The 21,162-nt window shown below is 53.8% G+C and overlaps 2 protein-coding genes across 5 annotated transcripts; one reads left to right on the top strand and one right to left on the bottom strand.

Annotated features, from left to right (window-relative positions):
- Positions 1-916: 916 nt before the first annotated feature.
- Positions 917-12,156, bottom strand: ATP6V0C (ATPase H+ transporting V0 subunit c). Its single transcript, XM_048320954.1, has 3 exons — positions 11,928-12,156; positions 2,863-3,046; positions 917-1,748 (listed from the first exon to the last, which is right to left on the bottom strand). The coding sequence occupies exons 1-3, from the start codon at positions 12,001-12,003 to the stop codon at positions 1,544-1,546; spliced, it is 465 nt and encodes a 154-aa protein (XP_048176911.1). The 5' UTR covers positions 12,004-12,156; the 3' UTR covers positions 917-1,543.
- A 3,096-nt stretch (positions 12,157-15,252) lies between these two features.
- Positions 15,253-20,917, top strand: LOC125334519. Of its 4 annotated transcripts, XM_048321403.1 has the most exons (3): positions 15,253-17,886; positions 18,002-19,660; positions 19,882-20,917. In XM_048321403.1, the coding sequence occupies exon 1, from the start codon at positions 15,423-15,425 to the stop codon at positions 16,350-16,352; it is 930 nt and encodes a 309-aa protein (XP_048177360.1). In that variant the 5' UTR covers positions 15,253-15,422; the 3' UTR covers positions 16,353-17,886; positions 18,002-19,660; positions 19,882-20,917. The 4 variants fall into 4 exon arrangements, with proteins under 4 accessions (XP_048177360.1, XP_048177363.1, XP_048177361.1 ...); XM_048321406.1 differs by having other exon boundaries at positions 15,253-18,196; XM_048321404.1 differs by having other exon boundaries at positions 15,253-19,307.
- Positions 20,918-21,162: the final 245 nt, after the last annotated feature.

Here is a 21,162-nt window from a genome sequence, read left to right as displayed (position 1 = left end):
ATAGCCCAGAAGGTGTACAGTGGCACCAGGCCTGGGCAACACCCTTGCCAGGTTAGAAGCTCCAAACAGCTTCAGTGAATTCCTTATGTTCTGGCCACAGCTCTTCATGAGACTTGCACCACTCACTGGACAGGTACCTCGGTGAAACATACATACATATTTTCATTCCCAACCAGGTGACACATCCCTCCACATGCATCAGTTTAGTTTGATGCCAAAGGCACTGCTAGCACTAGGTGTCTGTGTAGTAACATTTTGGCTTGAACAAGGCAAAGCTTGACCTGTTCTCCAAGCTACTTTCCAGTGCTAATGGGGAACCAAGCTTTACCACTGAAAGGTAACCCACACATTTCCCATATAAGCTTGGCAGTACTCAAATCCTCAGGACAGAGGAGGCTGCTCCCACACTCAGTAGCTGCAGCATCAGAATCTCCCAGCTCAAATGGCCCTGATTTAAAAGATAAAAATACAAGTTCTTGACTGAAGCCATTTTGTTGATGAGACTATTGTTGAGGTACTTCAGAGGCAATTACTGCTCACAGTACAGCTTCCAAGCAGCTCATCCTCTGCAGGGCCACCATGAGGACAGGCTGCTTGTTTCCTGACAAGGCAGCTCCTCCCAGTCACACTGCAGCTGCACCCTCACTCCCTGACCCTTAGTTACAGAGCATCACACTGAGCCAGATGTGCTGATCAGGGTGAGCACAGCACTGCATCCCTGCTCACCATGAATACAGCCCATGGCAGCAGCTGGGAACCACACTGCCAGGAGAAAGGGTAAGTTGTGGCAGAGCTGGCAGCATCACCCCTGCTTGCTGCCCAGTCACTCCAGGAACCTGCCTCCCCTGAGGGACCTTGCCCTCTTCCCAGTGAGCAGCAACAGCTGGAAATCAGAGCCAGGGACTCATTACAGCAATGTAGTGAGGAAGTTTTATTTGGAAACATGGTAGAAGTTTGTAACCCAACACTGGGTGCACGACTGATGCCGGAGCATACGCGGTTACTACTGAAACACGGGAGTGTTTCGGACAATTGCTGTAATAAAACACAAAATTCTCATACTCCAATACCAGGACACTACAGCAATCTTTAGAATCAAAATTACATCCAAGGAATTCTCTGCACTTACAATTGACCCCACAGTGTAATCTACCTATATATAAGATTAATATATATAGCATGGGAAATTGAAAATCCTTGCTCCATAGATGTATGAACATGTCAAGTCTTTTATAAATAAACATCCAGTGAAGAGAAAAAATTACATTTCTAGTTCATATTTATACATAAAATACTAACAGCAATGGGTGGAAATTGCACACAGGCCACCCCAAGCCATGCAGCAGGCTTGGAGCAGCCCATCCAAGTTAATATTGAAGTACACACAGGACAGACGAGTCACTAACATATATTGCGCATTTACAAGAGATCAACTACCAAATTGGGACAACTGTACACATTGGAGAAACCATTTTCATTCTGGAGCTTTTTTTTTTTTGTTAAACGTAGATTTGTTACATCTCTTTACATCATACCGCAACATTTACTTCGTGGAGAGGATAAGGGCAACAATGAGGCCATAGAGACCCAAGACTTCAGCGAAGATCAAAATGAGGATCATCCCCACAAATAACCTGGGCTGCTGTGCTGTGCCCCGGACACCTGCATCGCCCACGATGCCGATGGCAAAGCCAGCAGCCAGACCGCTGAGACCCACGCTCAAGCCAGCACCCAGCTGAAGGAAGCTCCTGTGGGACAGAGATGGAAGAGTTTCAGTGGCAAGAACAGCATACCCAGCCTTAAGCCCCTAACTCTTTCAACAGGCCCAGTGTGTCTCAAAGCAGATGCTTACTGGCACTCCCAACTCTGATACTTAAAGACAGGCAGCAGTGGAGGATCTTCAGCTGATGTCCATGTGTGGCTCACACACCAAACTGAGCTACTGGGCCTGGAGTTCATACGGCCGCCAGCTTGTCTGCGGCCACTTGAGCCAGCTGCAGGCTCTGTGTGCTGTCAGAGCAGCACTTACTAGCACTTGCAGCAATGTGCCACAGTGCTGCAAGTGTAGCCTGTTAGTAGCTGCTCATCTCCAACCTTTAGCAACCTGTTATACAGCCACAGCACAGCCAGGTGTCTTGCACTGCAGGAGCTGGGCAGGAATGGTCTGCTTTTTCCAAGCAGGAGAGCAGCCCTGAGGTCCCTATCAGTGTCTGCCCACCTGGAAATTGCAAAGGACCATTTGTATCTGCTGTTTCAGACCGTGTCTTGTTAGGCCAAGCACACTGCTCATAGGCAGAGCTTGTACAGCAACACAGATACCTGCCACACTTCAGCAGCACTGTTTTATTCCAAGAGGGCTCAATCACACCAGATCCAGCTGTTCTCAGGAGCCAAGAGCAGATTAAGTTTCAGACTGTAGCTGCTATAGAGGCCCAATGTATAGCTCAAGGATTGATTTACCAGCACATAAAGCAAAAGCAATATTAATTATTCACTTGCATCTCCCAGGCAACAGCAGAACTATTTAGACAGTATTGGAAACACCTGTGCATACAGGTCTAGAGTCTGGCACCATGACACAGGCTTTGCCTCCTATCCCAGTGCTGTCTGTACACAGCTTCTTTTAAGTACAGTCCCACCACATGAGCACTGGGATGCCCAATTGATCTGTGACAGCCAGTACAGCCAACTGAGCAGGCAGCTCCACTGGGCAGCTGGAATCCAGCCCGTGCTCCTAAGCCTAGCCCAGGAGCATTTAGCATTGCCAGGCCTTCCAGGGGCCTTGAGCCAAAACCACCCACACACAGAGCATCAAACAGTGACAGGACAGTCTGAAACAGAACCACAGATGCAGCAACTTACTTGAATAGCGTGATCTCAGGTGAGAGGGCATTGGCAATGAGCACTGCCACTACGAGGCCATAGATTGCTATAATACCCGCCATGACCACAGGGATGATGGACTTCATGATCAGCTCAGGCCTCATGACAGACATGGCTGCAATACCTGTGCCACTCTTTGCTGTTCCATATGCAGCTCCCAAGGCTGGAAGAGAAAAAAAACGCATTAGGCACATCCCCAAATACCGTTTCCCTCACTAGGCTGCAGTTAGAACAGCTGAGCCAGCACAAGGAAGGATTGTGCAAAACTAACAGGGTCACAAGACAGCCAGGAATACTTCCCTAAGGGATGAGGAAGTGACCTACCCAGAGTCCTATTCCAAAGAGGTGCTGTTCAAACACTACTGATAAAAGAACATCTTCCCCAACCAACTTCACAGCAAGGCACACCCCCAGCAGCCATCCATGCCCCTGCTTATGGGCCAAAACCCAAGGTCCCAAGTGGAACTCTAGCATTTGTGCCCTCCCAGAGTCCACACTGCAAGGCTCAACAAAGCACATCTGTCTACCTACCCCAGCAGAACACAGCTGAGAGCTGGCCTTCACAGTCACTGAACTTTGAGCCACCTGAACTGAGTTCAGACAGACAGATCTCCTTCAGGGGGCCTCTTCTCCCACAAAACCCATTTCCTATGCTTTGGCCTTGGACTTAAATGTGCCATTGCAGCTTCATCAGACACACTGAGATAGAAACAAACTCAAATATTAACGCTCCATGTCATTCCTTGGAGAAAGGTCACGCTCTCCATGTGCCAAAACCTCACCTGTGAAGGATTCGGGTCCAAACACTTGTCAATCCAACCACTGGAACCATGAAGAAGAGTTTGGCTTGTAGGTTATAGAGGACCATTAACCATTTTACACCTACTCATCATCTCTGTCAACACTTGAGTATGCAGAGACCTGCACAGGATGATGGGCTTATCACCTGCACCCAAGACCTGTTGGAAGAGTCCAAAGCACTACCCCAAAGTAACTTCTGCCTTGAAAACTTTGTATTAGTTTCATAGAAGCTTCCTCAAACACCTTATTCTTTGATTCTGCAAAGAATTCTTGAAAAGACACCTTTCCTTCCAGTTTTACTGGGGGGTATTCTGGGAACTCCACAGCTTCCTACTGCACTCACCATCACCCAGAGATGACATGCAGGCCAAATGCCAGCCAGGAGTAAGTCCCTGAAGCAGCAGTGATAGGCATATGGAAGGGTAGGCAGTCTCCTTTCCTGACATCAAGATTATATTCAGAGGTCAGTCATATTTGGCAAGAAAAATGTTCTTGCATCTGTTCTAAAAGGCTGCTGGAATGTATTTAAACCGTGGGCATTTAAAGTCTTTGTACTGTTCTGAGACTTAATAGTTGAGTTTGCTTCACCCACAGAAAACTAAAGCTTCTCCAAGGGAGACCAGCTTGTTCCACAAAGATGTGGAACTGCCTTACACCAGTATCCAGGTGTGAGATTGTGCACCTTGTCCCAAAGAGTTGCTGGGAGGTATTTGGAGGAGTTTGGATACATGTTTTCCTGCTTCTCACTCAGCACTCCTGTAAAGCCCATCTTTGAGCAGTCATCCTCCTGGCTTGGCACTAAAACTCCAGACCATTCATGCAAGCAGCGCTGCTGCACTAACACAAGGTTCATTCTCAGAAGGAAGTTCAGTTTTAGTTACAAAAACCTGAAGGGAAAGTCTCATAGCTACCAATTTGTTCTGTGCTAGCAAAGCTCTTGAACCCTGACTGGCACCAAGTGATGTAAAGGGCCATTTTGGGCAATTCAAAACTAGAACCCAACTTAGGAAGCTTGAGCCAGGAGCAGGTTCTACCTGCAAATGTAAGATGAGCCTGGAAACTAGCACATGGACTTCATCAGCCATTTCAGTGACAGCTATGTTTAGGGTCTAGCCCTTTAAAGTCTAGAAAGAAATCACTGACTTGAACTAGGAACCATTTTTCTTGGATGAAGCATCTTCTAAGGGCTGGAACTAAGCCTGAATCCTGATTCCACTATCTACCCTGGGTATAGAATTTAGCAGAAACCACTTCTCCTGTTTGCAATCTTTTACAAACCTCTCCAAAAATGTGGTGGCTTCTAAGGGAAGTTCACTGTTTAAAGTTAGATCAGTCATTACTTCCTCCAAGCATGAAGCTACTTGAGGGTGTTGCAATTAATGCAGTGATGGATTAGAGAACGTGATTTTGTAACCCTACTTACAGAAAGTCAGCTTGCTCAAACTTTTGTGGAAGGGTAGAGCAGCACAAGTTTGTCAGTTCCCAGTTAAAACCCCAGAAGAGGCCAGATCTTATGCCTTGAACTTGTTTTAGACACAGTTCAAAAGAAAGCCTATGTTTACCAGTCTTCACATGACAGTCTTAGATGTCACTGAAGCTCTACTGAACTCCCACTGGTGGACAGTCCCATGGGCCACACAGAACTTCAGAGCTTGGCACATCTGCTCCCAAGGAAGCCTTTATCAGCACCCCAACCAAGAGACATCTCCAGCACCTTACAAGGCTGCTTTACTGCCCTTCACTAGCCTGGATGCAAGTCCTTGCATCTTTGACATTACCCCAGTATTACAGGCAAGGTGGCAAAGACAATACCTGCTTCCCACCATGACCCAGCCTCTAGTGGCACAGCCACTCAGTTTTGAGCCATGGACACCCTGGACAATGTTCCTGCACACGTTCACCTCTACCCCATGGCAGTTCTCAACAACTGAAGCACATATGCTTCATTTAAATATCCCTGGTTCACTGGAAGGACATGTTTTCCAAAATCTCGGTGAATAGGGCTTGAGGAGATCTCTGCAGCACACACTGGAAACGGGGCAAGAGCTGTACCTCTGCTACACACCAAGCCTCTGGGTTTTTGTGTCAGCTCATCCAGCTCCCTCATCTCTAATGTACAGACCAAGCAGGCTCCAGTACTACCTTTGAAGAGGTAGAGCTGTCATAGAACTGTCAAAACATTTACCTGGCAGGTGGAGAAGCACTCTGCCTGTCTAGTTCACCAGAGAAGGAATCCATGCTGGTCTCTAACCAGGAACTGTGCCATTTGAAAGTTCAATGGTGTTACAATACAGAGAAGTTGCAATGCACATCATTCAAAACCACCTACTCCCAGTAAGCCTGTTTCAAAGGTTAACTCCCTTGTGAAATACTTGAGTTACTTCTTGAACTCACAACCCAGAGCTGATTTATGTACTGCTCCTGGGGGAAAAAAGCTCTCCCTCAGGACTGAGGATATGCTGCCTGGCACCTCACCATATCTGTCTCTTTAAAAGTGATAGCTTTTAAAGCTAGGGAGTGAGGCTGTGCAGCTCCAGGATCAAGTATAACCTAGAAAGTCACTTGCCAGATAGGCTGTAGTGTCAAAGACTGAAGACTAGTCATAGTCTCGCCACTGCCACAGCTTTCCATAGGGCTCTGCCAGCAGCCTGCTCTTCAGATCAAGGGCAGTCCCAGCATCAGAACCAACCTTTTCCAGCTCCAGCAGGTGACTGTGCTCAGTCAGGTCACACACAGTAACCCTGCAGTTAAGTCAGATGCAAGTCACCCCCTTGATACAGAGAGAGGCTGTGAGGAGCCTTCCAGTCAGGAGATCCAGTAGCACAGATCCAGTTTCACCTGCTGATACATTCAGACAGGCTCAGCCCAGGAACAGAGGCTCAGAACCAGCCACACACACTCCAGCAGCATTTGGTCCATTCAGAGCCAGGGATTCTTCTCATGTCCCACCATGGTGAAGCAGGTTTCCACACTGCATGTGAGAGATTTCCAGAGCACTAACATGCAGAATTCCCCTGCATTAGAAGTGAGCTAGTAACAGAAGTCAGATTTCCAATTAGGATACCACTGGTTACCATCACAGCAAGCGTGAAAGACCATTTGGGATGAGGACTTCCATCTGGAGACTTTTGAAACTAATCACTATCAAATGGGCTGCCCTCTGCAGTAGGCAGGCTTCCCTGGGAGCAGACAGACACCAATTCACATACATCTATTGATCCCTGAGCAGGTTGTTCTTAAAAGGCTGGAGAAATGTTAGAGGTGACATCCAGGTCAGGTACAGTCCTTGCTTTGCCATGCCAGAAACCTGGACACTTCCAAATAAACAGGCTGCTTCCCACCGGCTGGCCCTGCCCCCTCCCACCCCACCACATTTAACAGCTCCACCTCAGGTTACAGTAATGGATACTCTTGGAAAAACCCTGCTGCTCTGCCTCAGATGCTCAGGTGCATCAGAACAGGTGCCACAGAACAGAGAAGCCACATTAGGGGAACTGTACTGGAGCCTATGCAAATTCCCACTGCACTGGCTGAAGCCTGGCTGTAGCCTGTTCCCCAATGAAAACCCGAGAGGTAACCAGTGAAGCTGCCCAACAGGAAGCTGTAGACTCTGAAGACCTTCAGTGAATCACCTGTTTCAGAATTAGGAACAGCTTTTTGTTCTTCCCTAATGTAATGAAAAGGGGTGGGGATGTCTACCAAGCCTGCATTGTCAGCCTACAGCATTATCAAAAATTCTGCCAGACTGGCAAGCCTTTTACTCTTGGGTCAGTACATCTGAGAACTTAAAAAACCACCACTCCTTGAGTTGTTGCTGTAATAGCAGCAGTCCAAGGAAAATAAAAGATCTGCCAGTCAACTGTCCAAGAGCTGCTTCAATTGGCACTCTGGATTGTCTGACACAGCACAGAGAGCTCTTTGATTTTGAAAGTATGGTAAAGCACTTATACCATGGAGCACAGGCTTGTCCTTCTGCAAGCAGCAAAGTCCATCCAGCCACTTGTTACCCATCTTTATCATCATACAGGCTCCCTCCTGACACCTTAAAGATGACCTGTTTCACAAACCAGATTCCAGGTACTGACTGGCAGAGTAGTGTGTTACACCAGTTAGCAAGACCCCTTTCCAACCAGCAGGTCTCAGGGGAGCTCAGAGCACTCAGCAGCCCTCACAGCTCTGCTGCCCCATTGCTGTGGCATGAGACAGCCCTGGTCCCCTGCCTGCATCCAGCAGACAATCCTGTGGCCAGAGCAGCCTGACCCAAAGCCTCATGCTCACAGGATTCAGAGTCTGAAGGAAGCGAGTGCGGCCAGCTATGCCTCACTGGTGAGGCACACGCTGCTGTAAACCATTGCTTCAAGGAGTACCCAACAGTCTGGTCAGGCTGGGAGGGTGTTCACCTTGCAACCCCTGTGTGCAACCAGTCAGGCTCTGAAGATGGAAGAGGCCAGTTCTAGGAATGAAAAAAGGAAGCTGACCAAGAGGTCCTGAGGCAGCTGTCATCCATGTCCACTGCTGCTGCCAGTGTTCCCACCAAATGGGAAGTGCCTGCAGGCTGTGTAGTGACTCCAGGGTACGACACAGATCCATCAGGAAGCCACAGTACAAACTGCAGCATAACTGCTTAAGCCATGCTCTGCAGAGCCAATGGTTTATACCGATGATCCATCTCATTTTCAGATGTTCCCAAGACTGGCATTTACTGAGAGGAAATGATGCCCTTGCTGAGATGCCATCCCTCATTCTCAAGCTGTAGAAATATCGCCTACCTCACTTCTGTTACAGCACTTAGGTCTTAGCCATCCACTGCTTTACCTGCTGTTAAGGATGAAGGCTTAAGCTAATCTGTACTGCAGACAGTCTGGTAGCTCATACACCTGCCCACATCACAAGCACCCTCATTTGGAGCAGAAAATCACCTTGAGCTGCACTCTGCCATTTAATTTTTACCTGCAAGCTCCTCAGTGCAAAGCAAGCAGCTTTCCTGTTCCACCTCCCCACCTCTCAGACAGTATTTTGGGAAGCACAGGTGCTATTTGCATTTGAGGATGCAAGTTGTTTACAGTCATGAAGCCTTCCAGAATCAGACTGCACAGGGCTGTCAGGTACATCACGCTACATGTTCTGAGCCAGCTATTTCACCATGGAGGTCCCTTAAAAGCCAACCAACTGCTGTAATATCTAAAGCCCTAGTTTAAAAGAAAAGTACCACTTCATTGGCTCTGCAGCAACGAGAACACACAAGACTAATTTAACACTGCTGGCTAAAGTTCCTTTCATGAGGAATCTTCCAGCTGCTTGGCAGTGCAGCAGGTATTGAAGGCACCGAATGCCCAGCTGGAGTTCAGGCCTAAGGACAACTGCTCACACCACAGAAGGCACAGTGGGCACACTTGGGACAGGCTTTGCACAGAGCACCAGCATACACAGAACCAGACAGCTCTGCCCAACACACTTGTCCATTCCGGTGTGCTCAAATCACATGAAAAAGCTACAATAATTTAATCACCCAACAGCACCTGACCCTGAGCCACCCCATTTCACACATGGGAAATAAGGAACTGCAGCAATGAGAACAAGCTGTAATCTGCAAATAACCAGACAGGCTCAAAGATGGCCAAGGTCACAGCAGCCTGCTCTTGTCTCTCACTGACCAGAACGAGTTCTGCTATCTATTTACCATCAGCAAGTAATGCTCACACGTCACACAGGACTGCACGAAGTCACTTGTTTTCACATCAAACTAGCCTGGACAGTACAGAACCCGAACATGTTTACTACAAAACAGGTCTTGGAACTACAAGCTCCCCAAGAATGTGATCTTTAGATACATCATGAGTCAGACATGATCACTGCACTAATTAACACTGATGCAGGACAATTTTAGAGTTTTACACTGCTTGTCCAGATTTAGCTCCTTACTTTTAAATCATGGTGGTTGTTTTAACAACTAACACACAATTAACATCAGAATATGCTGTGGTGCCACACACCCATTACAAAAGCTACACAACACTGCAAGTTTTTGTTTATCCTATGTTGACGCCTCTGCCATATTGCCTTAAAAATCCAAACTGCTCCACTGAACAGTCACATCTAAGAAACAATTTCCCATGAGCAGCATCTATAACGTGTTCTCCAGTGCTCTGGCAAGAGATGTGCATGGCTCAGACCAGCTGGTATTACAACATCACTGAGGTCGGGAAAGACCTCTAAGCTCATTGAATCCAGGACTACCTGACACAGATTCTGCATCAAGGACCTCTCACAAACCGCCTGCAACGTGACAGATACCAAACCTTCATCAATACAGCTTATGCACTGACTTTGCATTCCCCTCCTCAAACCTTCCCCTTGCAATCCCACAGCACCATGCTGTCAACCCTGCAGCTTTTAGGAAAGGCTTCTCTGCTGGTTCAGACACGCCAGCACCACTCCGAAATCCTGTTAAAGCGCTGACTCAAGTCCGCATCCCTCACTGATGTTTCAGCTGAAGCACTCACACGTCACAAACCTGGTGTCTAAAGCCATACAGCCATGTTCTTTTGCTTCCAAATCTGATTCTTCAAGAGGAATCCAGCAACTCGTTCCTTGGAAGAAAAGCTCAGTATTTAAGACCATTTTGCAAAATGCAGTGAACTGCTGACTATTTTTTCCCAACAAGTAACTAGGTCTTAGTTTCTTCCTCCATTATCTTCACTAGCCAAGACGCAGGTAGGTCAGCAGTCCCAACTCTGGCTCCTACGGCATTTCAGCCATTGAGTTTTCAGGAGAATCCTTACCTGTCAATCATGAATACAATGGCTGAAATCCGAAGTGGCAGGCCACTGACTGCACTCAGCATGGACATCTGCATCCCACCACCAGGTACAAACTGAGCAAGACTAAACACAGCCAACCAAGCTTTTGTTTTACTAAAAATTAAAGCCACAAACATGGCTGGTGTGGAACCAGTCCATGGTGCTGCTAGACAGCTTCCTCTCAAACACTGGTTTTAATCCACTGTTCACTTGGCTCTTTGCATGATTTCATCACCCACACTCATCAATCAAGAGCAGCTTCCTCAAATCCATCTGCAGACCCAGCCACCATCCCAGAGGCCATATTAACACAATGAGACCCCAAGCACCTCAACAGCACTACACAACTTAAGCTACAACCAATTCAATACTAGAAGGTTTTGATTCTCCAACTGGGAGCCAGATGAGGTGAGAAATGAAGACCAGTCAGTATGTTCATGTCTGTGGAGACATGGGCTAAGCCTTCAGAAGGGAAGGCCAGATTGATTCCTAGTTGTTTTATTCCCAATTACTGTAACACCTGCATTTGGGAAAAAAACAGCTGAAGCCTTCCCCGTGTTGCATCCCAAAGGGAACAGCAGGTCTGCACCCATCAGGGACCAGCAAACGCTGTGCAGGAACAGCAGTCACCTTCTGCAGGAAGCTTAACCAGGCTCTGAGAGACAAGGCATTAAAGGATGGCCTTTCTGGTGTAAACCAGCATTTATGGTCCCTACATCTGCGCTCCTTCAGTGGGGAGAGCGGTGCCGCAGGATGACCCAGTTTACACCGCACGGAGCTCGCTGCCTGGAGACGCAGAGGGACGGCCATGGAGCAGGGCTTCCCCCCTGCCCCGGCATCCCCGTTGCACGGGGCAGCTCAGGAGCCCGTCCACTCCCTGCAGCGGCATTAACGTCTCCAAGGCGGACCTGCCTGCCAAACGATCGCACAGTTACGTTTAATCTCGTTAAAAACTGCTCTGGCATTATCCGGGGAATGGTTTAAACACCAACCACGTCCGATTCACAGTGGCAGAAGCGCCGCCGCCGCGGAGGCCAGGGCAGGCAGAGCCCCGGGCAGGCAGAGCCCCGGGGACCCCGCGGGCAGCCGGCGCCAGGGGCGCGACACGCCCCGGCCACCGCGGGGCCACCGGGGGGACCCCGACCCGCGGCCGCCCGGAGGGGGGGAGGGGGGGCGGTCCGGGCGGCGCCGCCGCAGTCACGTGCCCCCGGGGGCTCCGCCGGTGGTGACGTCACCGGCGCGGACCCTCCGCTGCCCCCGGGAGCCCGGATGGAGCGGGGGGGAAGGGGGGGCGGCCCCCGCCCCCGCAGAATTCCAGCCCCCGCCGCCGATCGCTCCCCGCCGGGGCAGGGGAATGATGGGGAAAGAGGAACCGCTTCCCCCACACCGTGCTCCCCCTCCTCCCCCTCTCCCCGGCCCCCTCTGCTGCCGGTCGGTGCTCACCGCTGAAGACCATGGCGGCCGAAGCGCCCATCACGGCGAAGAAGGAGGCGTACTCGGGGCTGGCGCTGGAGGACATGGCTGCGCGGGCCGGGCCGGGCCGAGGCGCCGCTAGAGTGGGAGCGCGAGAGGGCGGGGGGAAGGCGGAAAGCTCCGCCGCGGCGCCGGTCCTCGGCGGGCAGTGCTCGGCCACAAAATGGCGGAGGCGAGGCGGGAGCGGGCGGGGCTCGGGGCCGGGGCCGGGGCTGGGGCGGGCGGGGGCGCGGGCGGGCGGCGGCGGGGCCGGGGCGCGGCAGCTCCGTCCCGGCGGGAGTGGCGGCGGCGCGCGCGCTGCGCCCTAAATACGGCCTCCGCAGGACAAAATGGCGGCGGCCCGCCCGTCACGTGATCGCACCCACCGCCCCCGCCCGCCCCGCCCTCGGCGCGCACCACGCGCGCGGCGGGGGGGGACTCCCGCCCGCCCTCCACCGGCTGCCCCCGTTCCCCGCCCCCGCTCCCGCGGCGCGGCCGCCAGCGAGGCCCAGCGGCGTCCGGGATCCCCCGCGCGCCCCGGGTCGCGGCGGCAGCGCTCGGCGGCACCGGCAGCCCGGCCCTGCTCCCCTGCCCTCGCTCCCCCCTCCGCGCTGCCCGGGTGGACCCGTCCTGCCCGGCGGCCGCGGCCCGCTGAGCGTGATTCAGCGCTCATTAGCATAAGGGGCGTGTCCCATCGCGGCTCCGCCCACGCGGCGTCGGCTCTGTCCGGGGCCGGGAGTGCCGGTGTCGTGTCCGTGTGTCCAATACCCGTGTCATGTCCGTGTGTCCTATCCCCGTCTCGTGTCTGTGTGTCGTGTGCCCCTGTCCTGTCTGTGTGTCGTGTCTGTGTGTCCTATCCCCGTGTCCTATCCCCGTGTCGTGTCCGTGTGTCCTATCCCCGTGTCGTGTCCGTGTGTCGTGTCCCGGCAGCACCACCCGGGCCGTGTCCCCGTTCCCCATCCCAGGACGTGGCTTGTGCCGCGTATCCCCGTGTCCCTCTGCCGTGTTCCGGTGCTGCGTCCCCCGCGATGCGCCACGTGTCCCGTGTGCCGTGTCCCGTGTCCCGTGTCCCCCACAGCCCATCCTGTGCCCTGTGCCCTGCCTGCATCCTGTGCCCCGTTCCCTGTCAGGGCCCTGTCTCCTGAGCTGTGGGGACCTGTCGTGGGCTTCCCATGAGGGATCAGCTGCGCTCACAGGGCCTCGCTGGCTTGGGGTCCCTTCTAGGGGATTCCAGCCCCTGCACTCCACATCCTCCTGGGGTCCAGTACCAATAGCATCTGTTGGAGTTCTGCTCCCATCCCATCCATCGAACCTTCTCTCTTGGATGTGACAACCAGCCTCTGGCCCATCCTTTCCCGTGGGCTGGAGGAGAGCGGCTGGGCTGGGTCTGAACCACGGTGTCATCCCTGCCTAGGCTCTGCCACCCGCTCTCTCCTGCAGGCACTCCCCTGAGCCAACCCCATCCTGAAACATCCCAGAGGCATGCTCCTACAGCCCGTCCTGGAAGGGTGACTGATGCCATTCCGTTACCTAGGATTCGGGGGTTCATTGACAGTTCCTGCTGCCACAAATCTGGCTGAGCTTTCCATGTCCCACAGCACCAGATCTCTTAATTACTCAAGGGCCACCTGCCTTTTCCCCCCTCTTGCCACTTTTCTGGACACCTCAGCCTTAGAGCCCACAGGGAAGCTGAGGACAGGATTTACTTTGGCAAATTCCTTGCTGCTGCTTGAGCACAAAGGGCCCTGGCACTGCAGCGGGCAGAGGTGGCTGGCATGTGCTGGGGACTGGCATCAGGGCACTCTGGCTCTGAGAGGGAGATGGTCTTGTGGCAGACTGTCACCAGGTCTTCCTGGGGACATGGACCATGGCAGGGGCTGGCTGGAGGCACAGAGAGGAGGAGTGGGCTGGGGGCACTGCTGGGGTCAGAGCCACAGAGGAGGACCCTGTCCTGAGCCCTGGCAGAGGCGGGTGCAGGGACTGTGCATCCCATGTGTGGAGCCCACTGCCACCACCACCACTGCCACTGCCACCACCATCACTGTCACCAGCACTGTCACCACCACTGCCACCAGTGCCATGACCAGTATCAATGCCACCCTTGCCACCAGCATCCCCACTGCCACCATCGTGACTGCCACCAGCACCACGATCGTCAGCGCTGCCACCACCATCACCACTCCCTCCACCGCTGCTTTTCCACCCTGGGACCTGTTCTTTGTCAGCGTGGCCATCGTTGCTGTCGCGCTGTGGTGGTGGCTGTCACTGCTGGCAGAGTTTCCAGCAGCCTGAATTAACCTTTCACTGCTGTGGGGACCATCCCTCCCTCTAGGGCCGGAGCAATTGGTCACTGGGTGAGTTTCTCACCCCTCAGGCACTGGCAGCATTGGCAGCTTGTTCACCAGATTTGGGCTGGGGAGGGGAGGTGGGGCCCTGGTGCCTCATCCCAGCCTCGTGCTCGGGGCTGTGCCCTCCTGGTGCTCCCCTGGGCTGGGTCTGGCCAGGCTGCCACCAGCCCTCACCTGCAGTGGGCATCTCTGCCAGCACTGTGCCCGGCCTGGCTGCAGTGAGGGGACCCTGCAGGGTGCAGAGCCCGGACAGAGAATGGCACGAGCATCCTGGCTGGCAGGGATGAGCCCAGACATCTGCCCCATGGAATTCATCCACGGGTGATGGGTGCTGTCGTGTTGTTGGCTGACAGCTTCAAAGCCCCAAGGACACCAGCAGACTGGGGCATCACCAGCATCAGTATTTGGAGCAGGGACCCAGGGCCCAGGGTGGATTTTAGGGGCACTTAGGGGATGCTCTTCCCCCTGTGCCTGCACCCGCTGCCTCCCCGTGCCTCTCCCGGGTCCCGGTGGGTGCCGATGGAGCAGCTCCACAGCCCCACACACCATAATGCTGCCGTCTCCTCCTGCTGTGCCAGCTCCGTGCCAGCCGGAGCCCCGGCCCCGCTGCCCCTCGCTGGCGGGCGGCTTCCCACAGATCGTCTGGCCCCATCCCCGCCCGGCGAGCGGCCATCCCGGCGAACAAAGAGCCTCCTTGTAGCTGCGAGCTCACGAGTTGTGGCGGTGGTGACGCTTTGGGGACGCCGTGCTTCCAGAGAGGCTGAGCGCTGGGACCCCGAGGGCCGAGCTTCCCTCCCTCCACCCTTGGAACTGCGGGATGCTGGGAGTCTCCTTGCCCCTGCCTTGTGGTCAAGCACCTTGAGCCAAGCCCTCTTGTCCTTTCTCCTCCTCCTCCTCCTCCTCCTCCTCCTCCTCCTCCTCCTCCTCCTCCTTCTCCTCTTTCTCCTCCTCCTCCTCCTCCTCCTCCCATGCTCTTCATTTGGGACTCACTCAATGTCCCTGGGTCTCAGTTCTCCAGCACTAAAGGTCGAATAAATTGTTTGTGTTTCACCTGAAATTGCCACAGAAAGGATATTTTTTAAGCTTTTGGCAACAAAATTTCCTTTCAAAATATTGCATTTCATGTTTTCCCTGTGGCATGTATTTATTGAGCCCCCTCCTACGCAAGTGGAGCCACGGAGGCCATGGTGGAGACAGCGTGGTTCCCACTGCACATCCTAGTGCCAACACTCTTAAGGGTGACAGAGGGAAGGTCTGGGTGCTGGAAACGAGAGTATCCACCTCCTTTCATCCCCCTGGGACTGCCCAGTCCTCCTCACTCTCTCCACGCCACCCCGGACTGACCAGGCCAATGGAGGGACCGCGTGCCAAGCATCCCCCAGAGATGCCCACGGCCCCACACCGGTGGCCGGCTGTGGCTGTGACAGGTGGAGTGCGTGGACACAGGAATGCACAAAGCCCACGTGGGCCAGAGGAGGGCAAGGACAAATTGGATGCTAGTGACAGCACGTGTGACCTCGCCTGGCTCCCCGTCATGCCTGCTGAGTTGCAGCAGGTACCCGAGAGCAATTTAAGTCCTTTCCACAAGGTGCTGTTTAGAGCACCATGGAGCTCCCAGCACCAGCAGCTGCTGCTGCGTCCCCTGGCCCCGGCAGCCCTGGGAGTGATGGCACCTTTGGCTGGGGGTTCTCAGTCAAACCTGGATCCGTTCTGGCCCCACGGTTGCTGCACATACACAGCCCTCCCCAGGATGTCACTGTCCCCCTGCCACTCCTCAGTGGGGACACCAAGGCTCTCATGCCAGCTCTGCTTCTGCCTTGTGGAGGTGCAGGGGTATTTCTTCCTCAAGGAAAGGGCAACGGAAGGAGGGAACAAAATTCAAGGCAAACTGGGAGGGGAACACAACATCAAAGGCAAAGAGCCAGAGCCTGGATGCAGAACAAGCCGAATTCCTGTTCCCACAGCAACCGGCGCTCACCCTCTCGCCCGGCGCCAGGCTGGCACCAGCGCGCCCACGTTCGCCAGGGGACGTGAGGGTGGCACCTCCAGTTCTGCCTTTTCCTTTTGAGCTGGATTAACTGCATGGCGTGGCGTGGCACCACACCAAACCCAGCCTAAGAGGGGTTTTGGGTTGTCTGTTCCCATCCCAAGGCAGGAGCAGAGGGATGAGGTGGGCTTTCCAGCAGGTGCAGGCTATAGGTGCCACCACTTTTGGGGGGTATTTTCTGAGTGGCCTCGTGGCAGATGACTCTCCCACCACCCTGGACCTTGTCTGTGCATGGACCAAACATCCTGGAGAGCAATTTCAGAGGGCTCCAGCTTCTGCTGGCTGCCTCCTGTGAGCAGGAGCCGGACACTGGCTGCTCCATGCTGCTGTGTGGGACTCCAGGGCTGCTGACCCAGCTGGTTTTTGGCAAGTTGGAGCAGCTGTTTGCCAGGGAATCTGTTTCTAAAAGCCACAGCAATGCTGGTGATTTTGCCCATGTCACAAAGCAGGGTGGAAGGGGTCTGGAAAGCCAGCTGGGAGCACCCTGCCCCTGCAGGACAGGTCTGGGTACAGAGGTGCCAGCATGGAGCTGTTACAGGACAGAGGTGCTTTGGCAGGGAATGCTCTGGTACCCTGGGTGCCATGAGGGGATTTGGAGTTAAGGTGTTAAAAATGCAGCTCATCTCAGGACAAGCCCAGGTGGGCTTTTGGTCAGGAGGTCTGATGGACTCAGTGGAGCTGAGATGGTGCTGGGATTGGGAATGGGAAAGGTGGGTCTGGCAGTGGATGCATTGCCCTTAGCCTCAGCAGCAAGCACTGGCCAGCCATGGAGCAAACCCTGTGGAACACTTCCTCATTCAGTGTCTGCTGCGGTGTGTCACCGAAATCACAGGGCAGGAGTCACGGGGCTTGGGGGCCCGGCTCCTCCTCCCTCCCTCAGTCAGGACTTTGGGCTGTTTGCAAGTGGGGTTTCTCTTGCTCTGTTTGGGAAGAGCTTAATTGATGCCCCCCCTGAGCTGTTAACTCTTACCTGGGATATTCCTGGTGCTGGACTTCCTGATGAGGCAATCAGGGGCCTCTGATCCGATCCGATCCTATCCTATCCTATCCCCACCTACCCTGATCCAATCCCTTTCCCTTGTCATCTCTCTGTCCAGGACTTTCCTATCCTATATAAACCCTCTGATCCTCCCCTTTTCCGTGCTGTGCTTGTGTGTGAATGCAGCTGGGAAAATATCCATGTTCCTACAGTTTCTTCAACTCCTGGGAATGGTGTGGAGAAAAGCTGGGTTTTTTCTGCCATCCTTTTCCTGAAATGCCCTCTCAGGGGTCTCTCCAGGACCACACACTGTGTGGAGCTGGTCTTCATCCTTCCTTCCACAGGGCATCCATGCTGGCTCCCAGCACTCAGCTGGCAGTGGGGATCAGCCAGGGCTTCCCATGAGGAGGTTCTGCCCATGGTTTGAAAATAGCATTTATTTGCTCAGGGTTGCCATAGTTACTGGTGAAAGTCGTGTGGCTTCCTGCTGCTTGGTTGGGAGATTCTCTCCATTGTGGCATCACCGGCTGGTTTCACCTTCACCCATGGAAAATGCAGGAATTTCTTGGGCCTCAGGTGGGCTCTGCATGGGATGCCCCTTTCCCCCCTGGCACCCTTCAGCAACCTGCAGGCTGCACCTGCAGCGCTGTCACAGATTTTCAGTCCCCAATCACAGGGTTTGCATTTCTAGGAGGAGCCACTGTGGTTTCCCAGCACAGAGCCTGTCCCTACGCTGCATCCAGGAGCTCTTGGAAGCAGACACTGCGAGCCAGCACACCAACCTCCCACCATACCCCACACCTGGTTTTTGGGAAGCTGAGCTGCAAACGGGGGCCTGAAACAGCTGACATATCCTGGAGAGGCAGTTTTGGAGACGTGATGCTTGGTGAGACGGGGATGCAGCGTGGGAAGGATGCTTGGTGGCTGGGAGCCATGTGTGGGCTGTGCAGAGACACCCAGAGAAGCACAAACCCAGTGCTCGGGCTCGTCCTGCACTGGAGTCTCCCAGCCACGGGGTTTTCCTGCCGGAGGCTTGTGGGAGCAGACAGTATTTGTTATCTTCCATGGCAGACACCACCCCACAGACAGAGCCTGGAGCCAGCCTGGGGGCCACTGGCACTCTCCTGCCTGTGGCTGTTCTCCTGCTGCCCTGGGAGCTGCCCTGGGGACACGGGGAGAGGAGCATGTTGGGGACAGGATGTGGCAGGACAAATCCAGGCCCAAGGTGCCACAACCTTTTTGAGGATGGAGCTACTGCCAGATGCTGAGAATAGGCAGCCACAGGGCACCAAGTAGGAAGAGAAGGACAATTTTGAGTCATTACACTCAGTTTTGGGGAGAAAACCCAGGTTGGTGAGGGTTTCTGCTGCCTGGGTGGGAGCTGCTTCAGAACCATGTGCTGGGCTGCTCCTGATCTGGCCTTCGTCACTGAGCTGGGACAGTGCCATGGCTCTGCCCACACAACCTGCCTCTTCTCTGTGCTGCCAGCTCTCCCTTGGCCCGTGGAGCTGGCAGGTGGGGAGGGAGATAAACTCTTGGCTGGCTGGCAGAACAGCACCTTCCTGCAGAGCTGCTGAGCACGAGGTGCTGAAGAATCGCTGCCCCGAGATGCACCGGGGCAGGAGTCTCCTCTCCCCTCCCTGCCTCACTCAGCTTGTATCAGAGTCCTCACTACCAATTAGCAAATTAAATCCAATCCCTCTGGCACTTCTCAGGTATTCCTACACAGCTGCTGTGCTTGTGGCTCCTCCAGCCTTGGCTCCTGCACCCTGATGGAGCATCACCTCTGGCATGCTGCCATGCCGTGCCTGCCGGCCTCTCCTCCAGGGTTCCCATGCCTATGGACCCCTCAAGAACTGGAGATGAGACTGAGAAGGTGCTGGTGCCAGTGGCAGCTCAGTGGCAGCTGTCTGGGAGCCCCTGAAGCTCCTGTCCTCTGCAGCTCACGGATGCAGCGTTACCCCCACCTCCCACCCCGCTCCTGCACACATTCTCTGGTGGGCTTGACTAATACACTTAGAGAAGGATATTTTTGACTGGGTGAAGAAATTTGCCAAAACAGGGTCAGATTGTCCCCAGCAATTGTTCTCTGCATGGGTTGGGGCAAGCAGTTTTTCTGCAGATGTACTTCTGGGGGTGGGTGCTGGCAGCGCCCCAATCTCACCCTGCCTGGCCACGGAGACCACGGGCGCTGTGCCCTGGCCCCTGGCAGCCCCCGTTAGTCCATAGTGGGGCAGGACATCCCACGGCCTCGCCTCCCTGCCCCACCGCCGGGCCGAGCATGTGGCAGCCGGTGCCTTTCCTGGCCATGGCCGCGCTGCCCAGGATCACCCAGCCTGAAATGCTGCGGGTGAGTCAACTAAACCAGCACTCGGTTATCGCTTTGTTTGAGGAAAGACAAACTGAATGGCAGAAGGAATGTGTTTCCTTTGTTATGGTTATGTCCCTCTCGGGCTGTTGCCTCCTTGCTCGGTTTGCTGGGGAAAGCCAAGCCCTGGCTGCCCCCGGAGCTGCTGCCGAGCAAAAAGGCACGAGACCTTTTTATTTTAAGCGTAATTTTTGTGTTTCCAGGGTTTGGCATCTCCCTTGCAGGCAGTTCCTCTCCTCCAACCCCCTCTGTGAAGCGTCCCGCCAGTGGCGAGAGGACAGTTGGCTAATCATGGGGATGAGGTGACATCTGCTTATCCGAGCCCCGCCCGGGCCGGGCAGCCCGCGGCACCCGCTGGCGGCTGCGGGGACCAGCGCCCGTTTTCCAAGAGCGCGGGCACCTCCTGTGGAACGGGCACCTCCTGTGGAACGGGCACCTCCTCTGGAACGGGCACCTCGTTGGGAAGGAGCGAGACAGCGAGAATGCAGGAAAGGCTGAGGCAGTGGGAGGGAGTTTCTGTTCCTCTTGGGCTAGAAGAAATGCTCACCCAACCCCAAAATTCATATCCTGAGATCGGCTATGCTGGTCTGAGCTCTCAGGGTCTGTCCTATCTCTGGCTTCACGTGCTGCCTTCTCCTCTAAGCCTCTTGTTATAAATGAAGTCTGTAATTCCCGCTGTTATGTATAAAAATGAACTGTAATGAAACTATACAGAGCCAGAGTTTCAAAACCCCCCACCAGCCTGGCTGAGAGAAAAATTTTACATCACTGGAGGACTTGAAAAGGGAAGTTCTTTCAACACAAAAGTAATCAATAGGTGAGGATTCCACCCCAGGTGGGATTGGATCTTATCACCTTATGACTTGATCACTATCTTCTGATATCTACATCTCAGCCGATAAGGAATTAGACATTCCGGGAACTTCATTGAGGGTTCCAGGAATCGGAGACAGACAAATTCATCACCAAAGATGGACAGTTCATCAGACCTGGGAAATGCTTTGTGCAGTCCAACTTCGGGACAAGAAAACATCATGAATATGCTAAATTGCGAGAAGAATAGAATTAATTCGGACTCTGCCCAAGAACTGTGTAAGAAGGGACCAGCTGAAGCAGCAGTCGTGAATTCGGGAGCTCTGGTGCGACAGAGGTCAGATCCATGCGTGTTCACCCAGCTCCGACCCCGGGCTCCGAGCTGCTTTTCTCGATCGTGGCTTTCTATGTGACTGATGTTTCAGCGCGGAATAAAATCTATTTCTTTATTAAATTTAATTTGGCTGAATTTCTTTACTTCACTCTGGTGACCAAAGTGCTGGTGCCTGCAGCCAGGGACATACATACCCAGCCCCAGGAGATGGTATTTTAGAGCTGCCCTGGCAGGACAGAGAAGAAAAAACCGCAGATTTCCCCACCAGCCCAGCCCCAAGGCTGGGATTTGTCTGCCGAGGTGGCTGGGGCAGCCCTGCACACACTGCAGAGGGGAC

This window comes from Corvus hawaiiensis, chromosome 16, assembly GCF_020740725.1.
Source record: "Corvus hawaiiensis isolate bCorHaw1 chromosome 16, bCorHaw1.pri.cur, whole genome shotgun sequence".
Classification (NCBI taxonomy): domain Eukaryota; kingdom Metazoa; phylum Chordata; class Aves; order Passeriformes; family Corvidae; genus Corvus; species Corvus hawaiiensis.
The sequence above is the reverse complement of the archived record's forward strand: the minus strand, read 5'-3'. Positions and strand labels throughout refer to the sequence as shown.

Coding starts and splice junctions, on each gene's coding strand:
- ATP6V0C (XM_048320954.1), bottom strand. CDS start 12,003: ATGTCCTCCAGCGCCAGCCCCGAGTACGCCTCCTTCTTCGCCGTGATG. Junction 3,047..11,927: donor GGCCGCCATGGTCTTCAGCG/GTGAGCACCGAC, acceptor TTTCTCTTCCAG/CCTTGGGAGCTGCATATGGA. Junction 1,749..2,862: donor CCTGAGATCACGCTATTCAA/GTAAGTTGCTGC, acceptor TCTGTCCCACAG/GAGCTTCCTTCAGCTGGGTG.
- LOC125334519 (XM_048321403.1), top strand. CDS start 15,423: ATGTATTTATTGAGCCCCCTCCTACGCAAGTGGAGCCACGGAGGCCAT.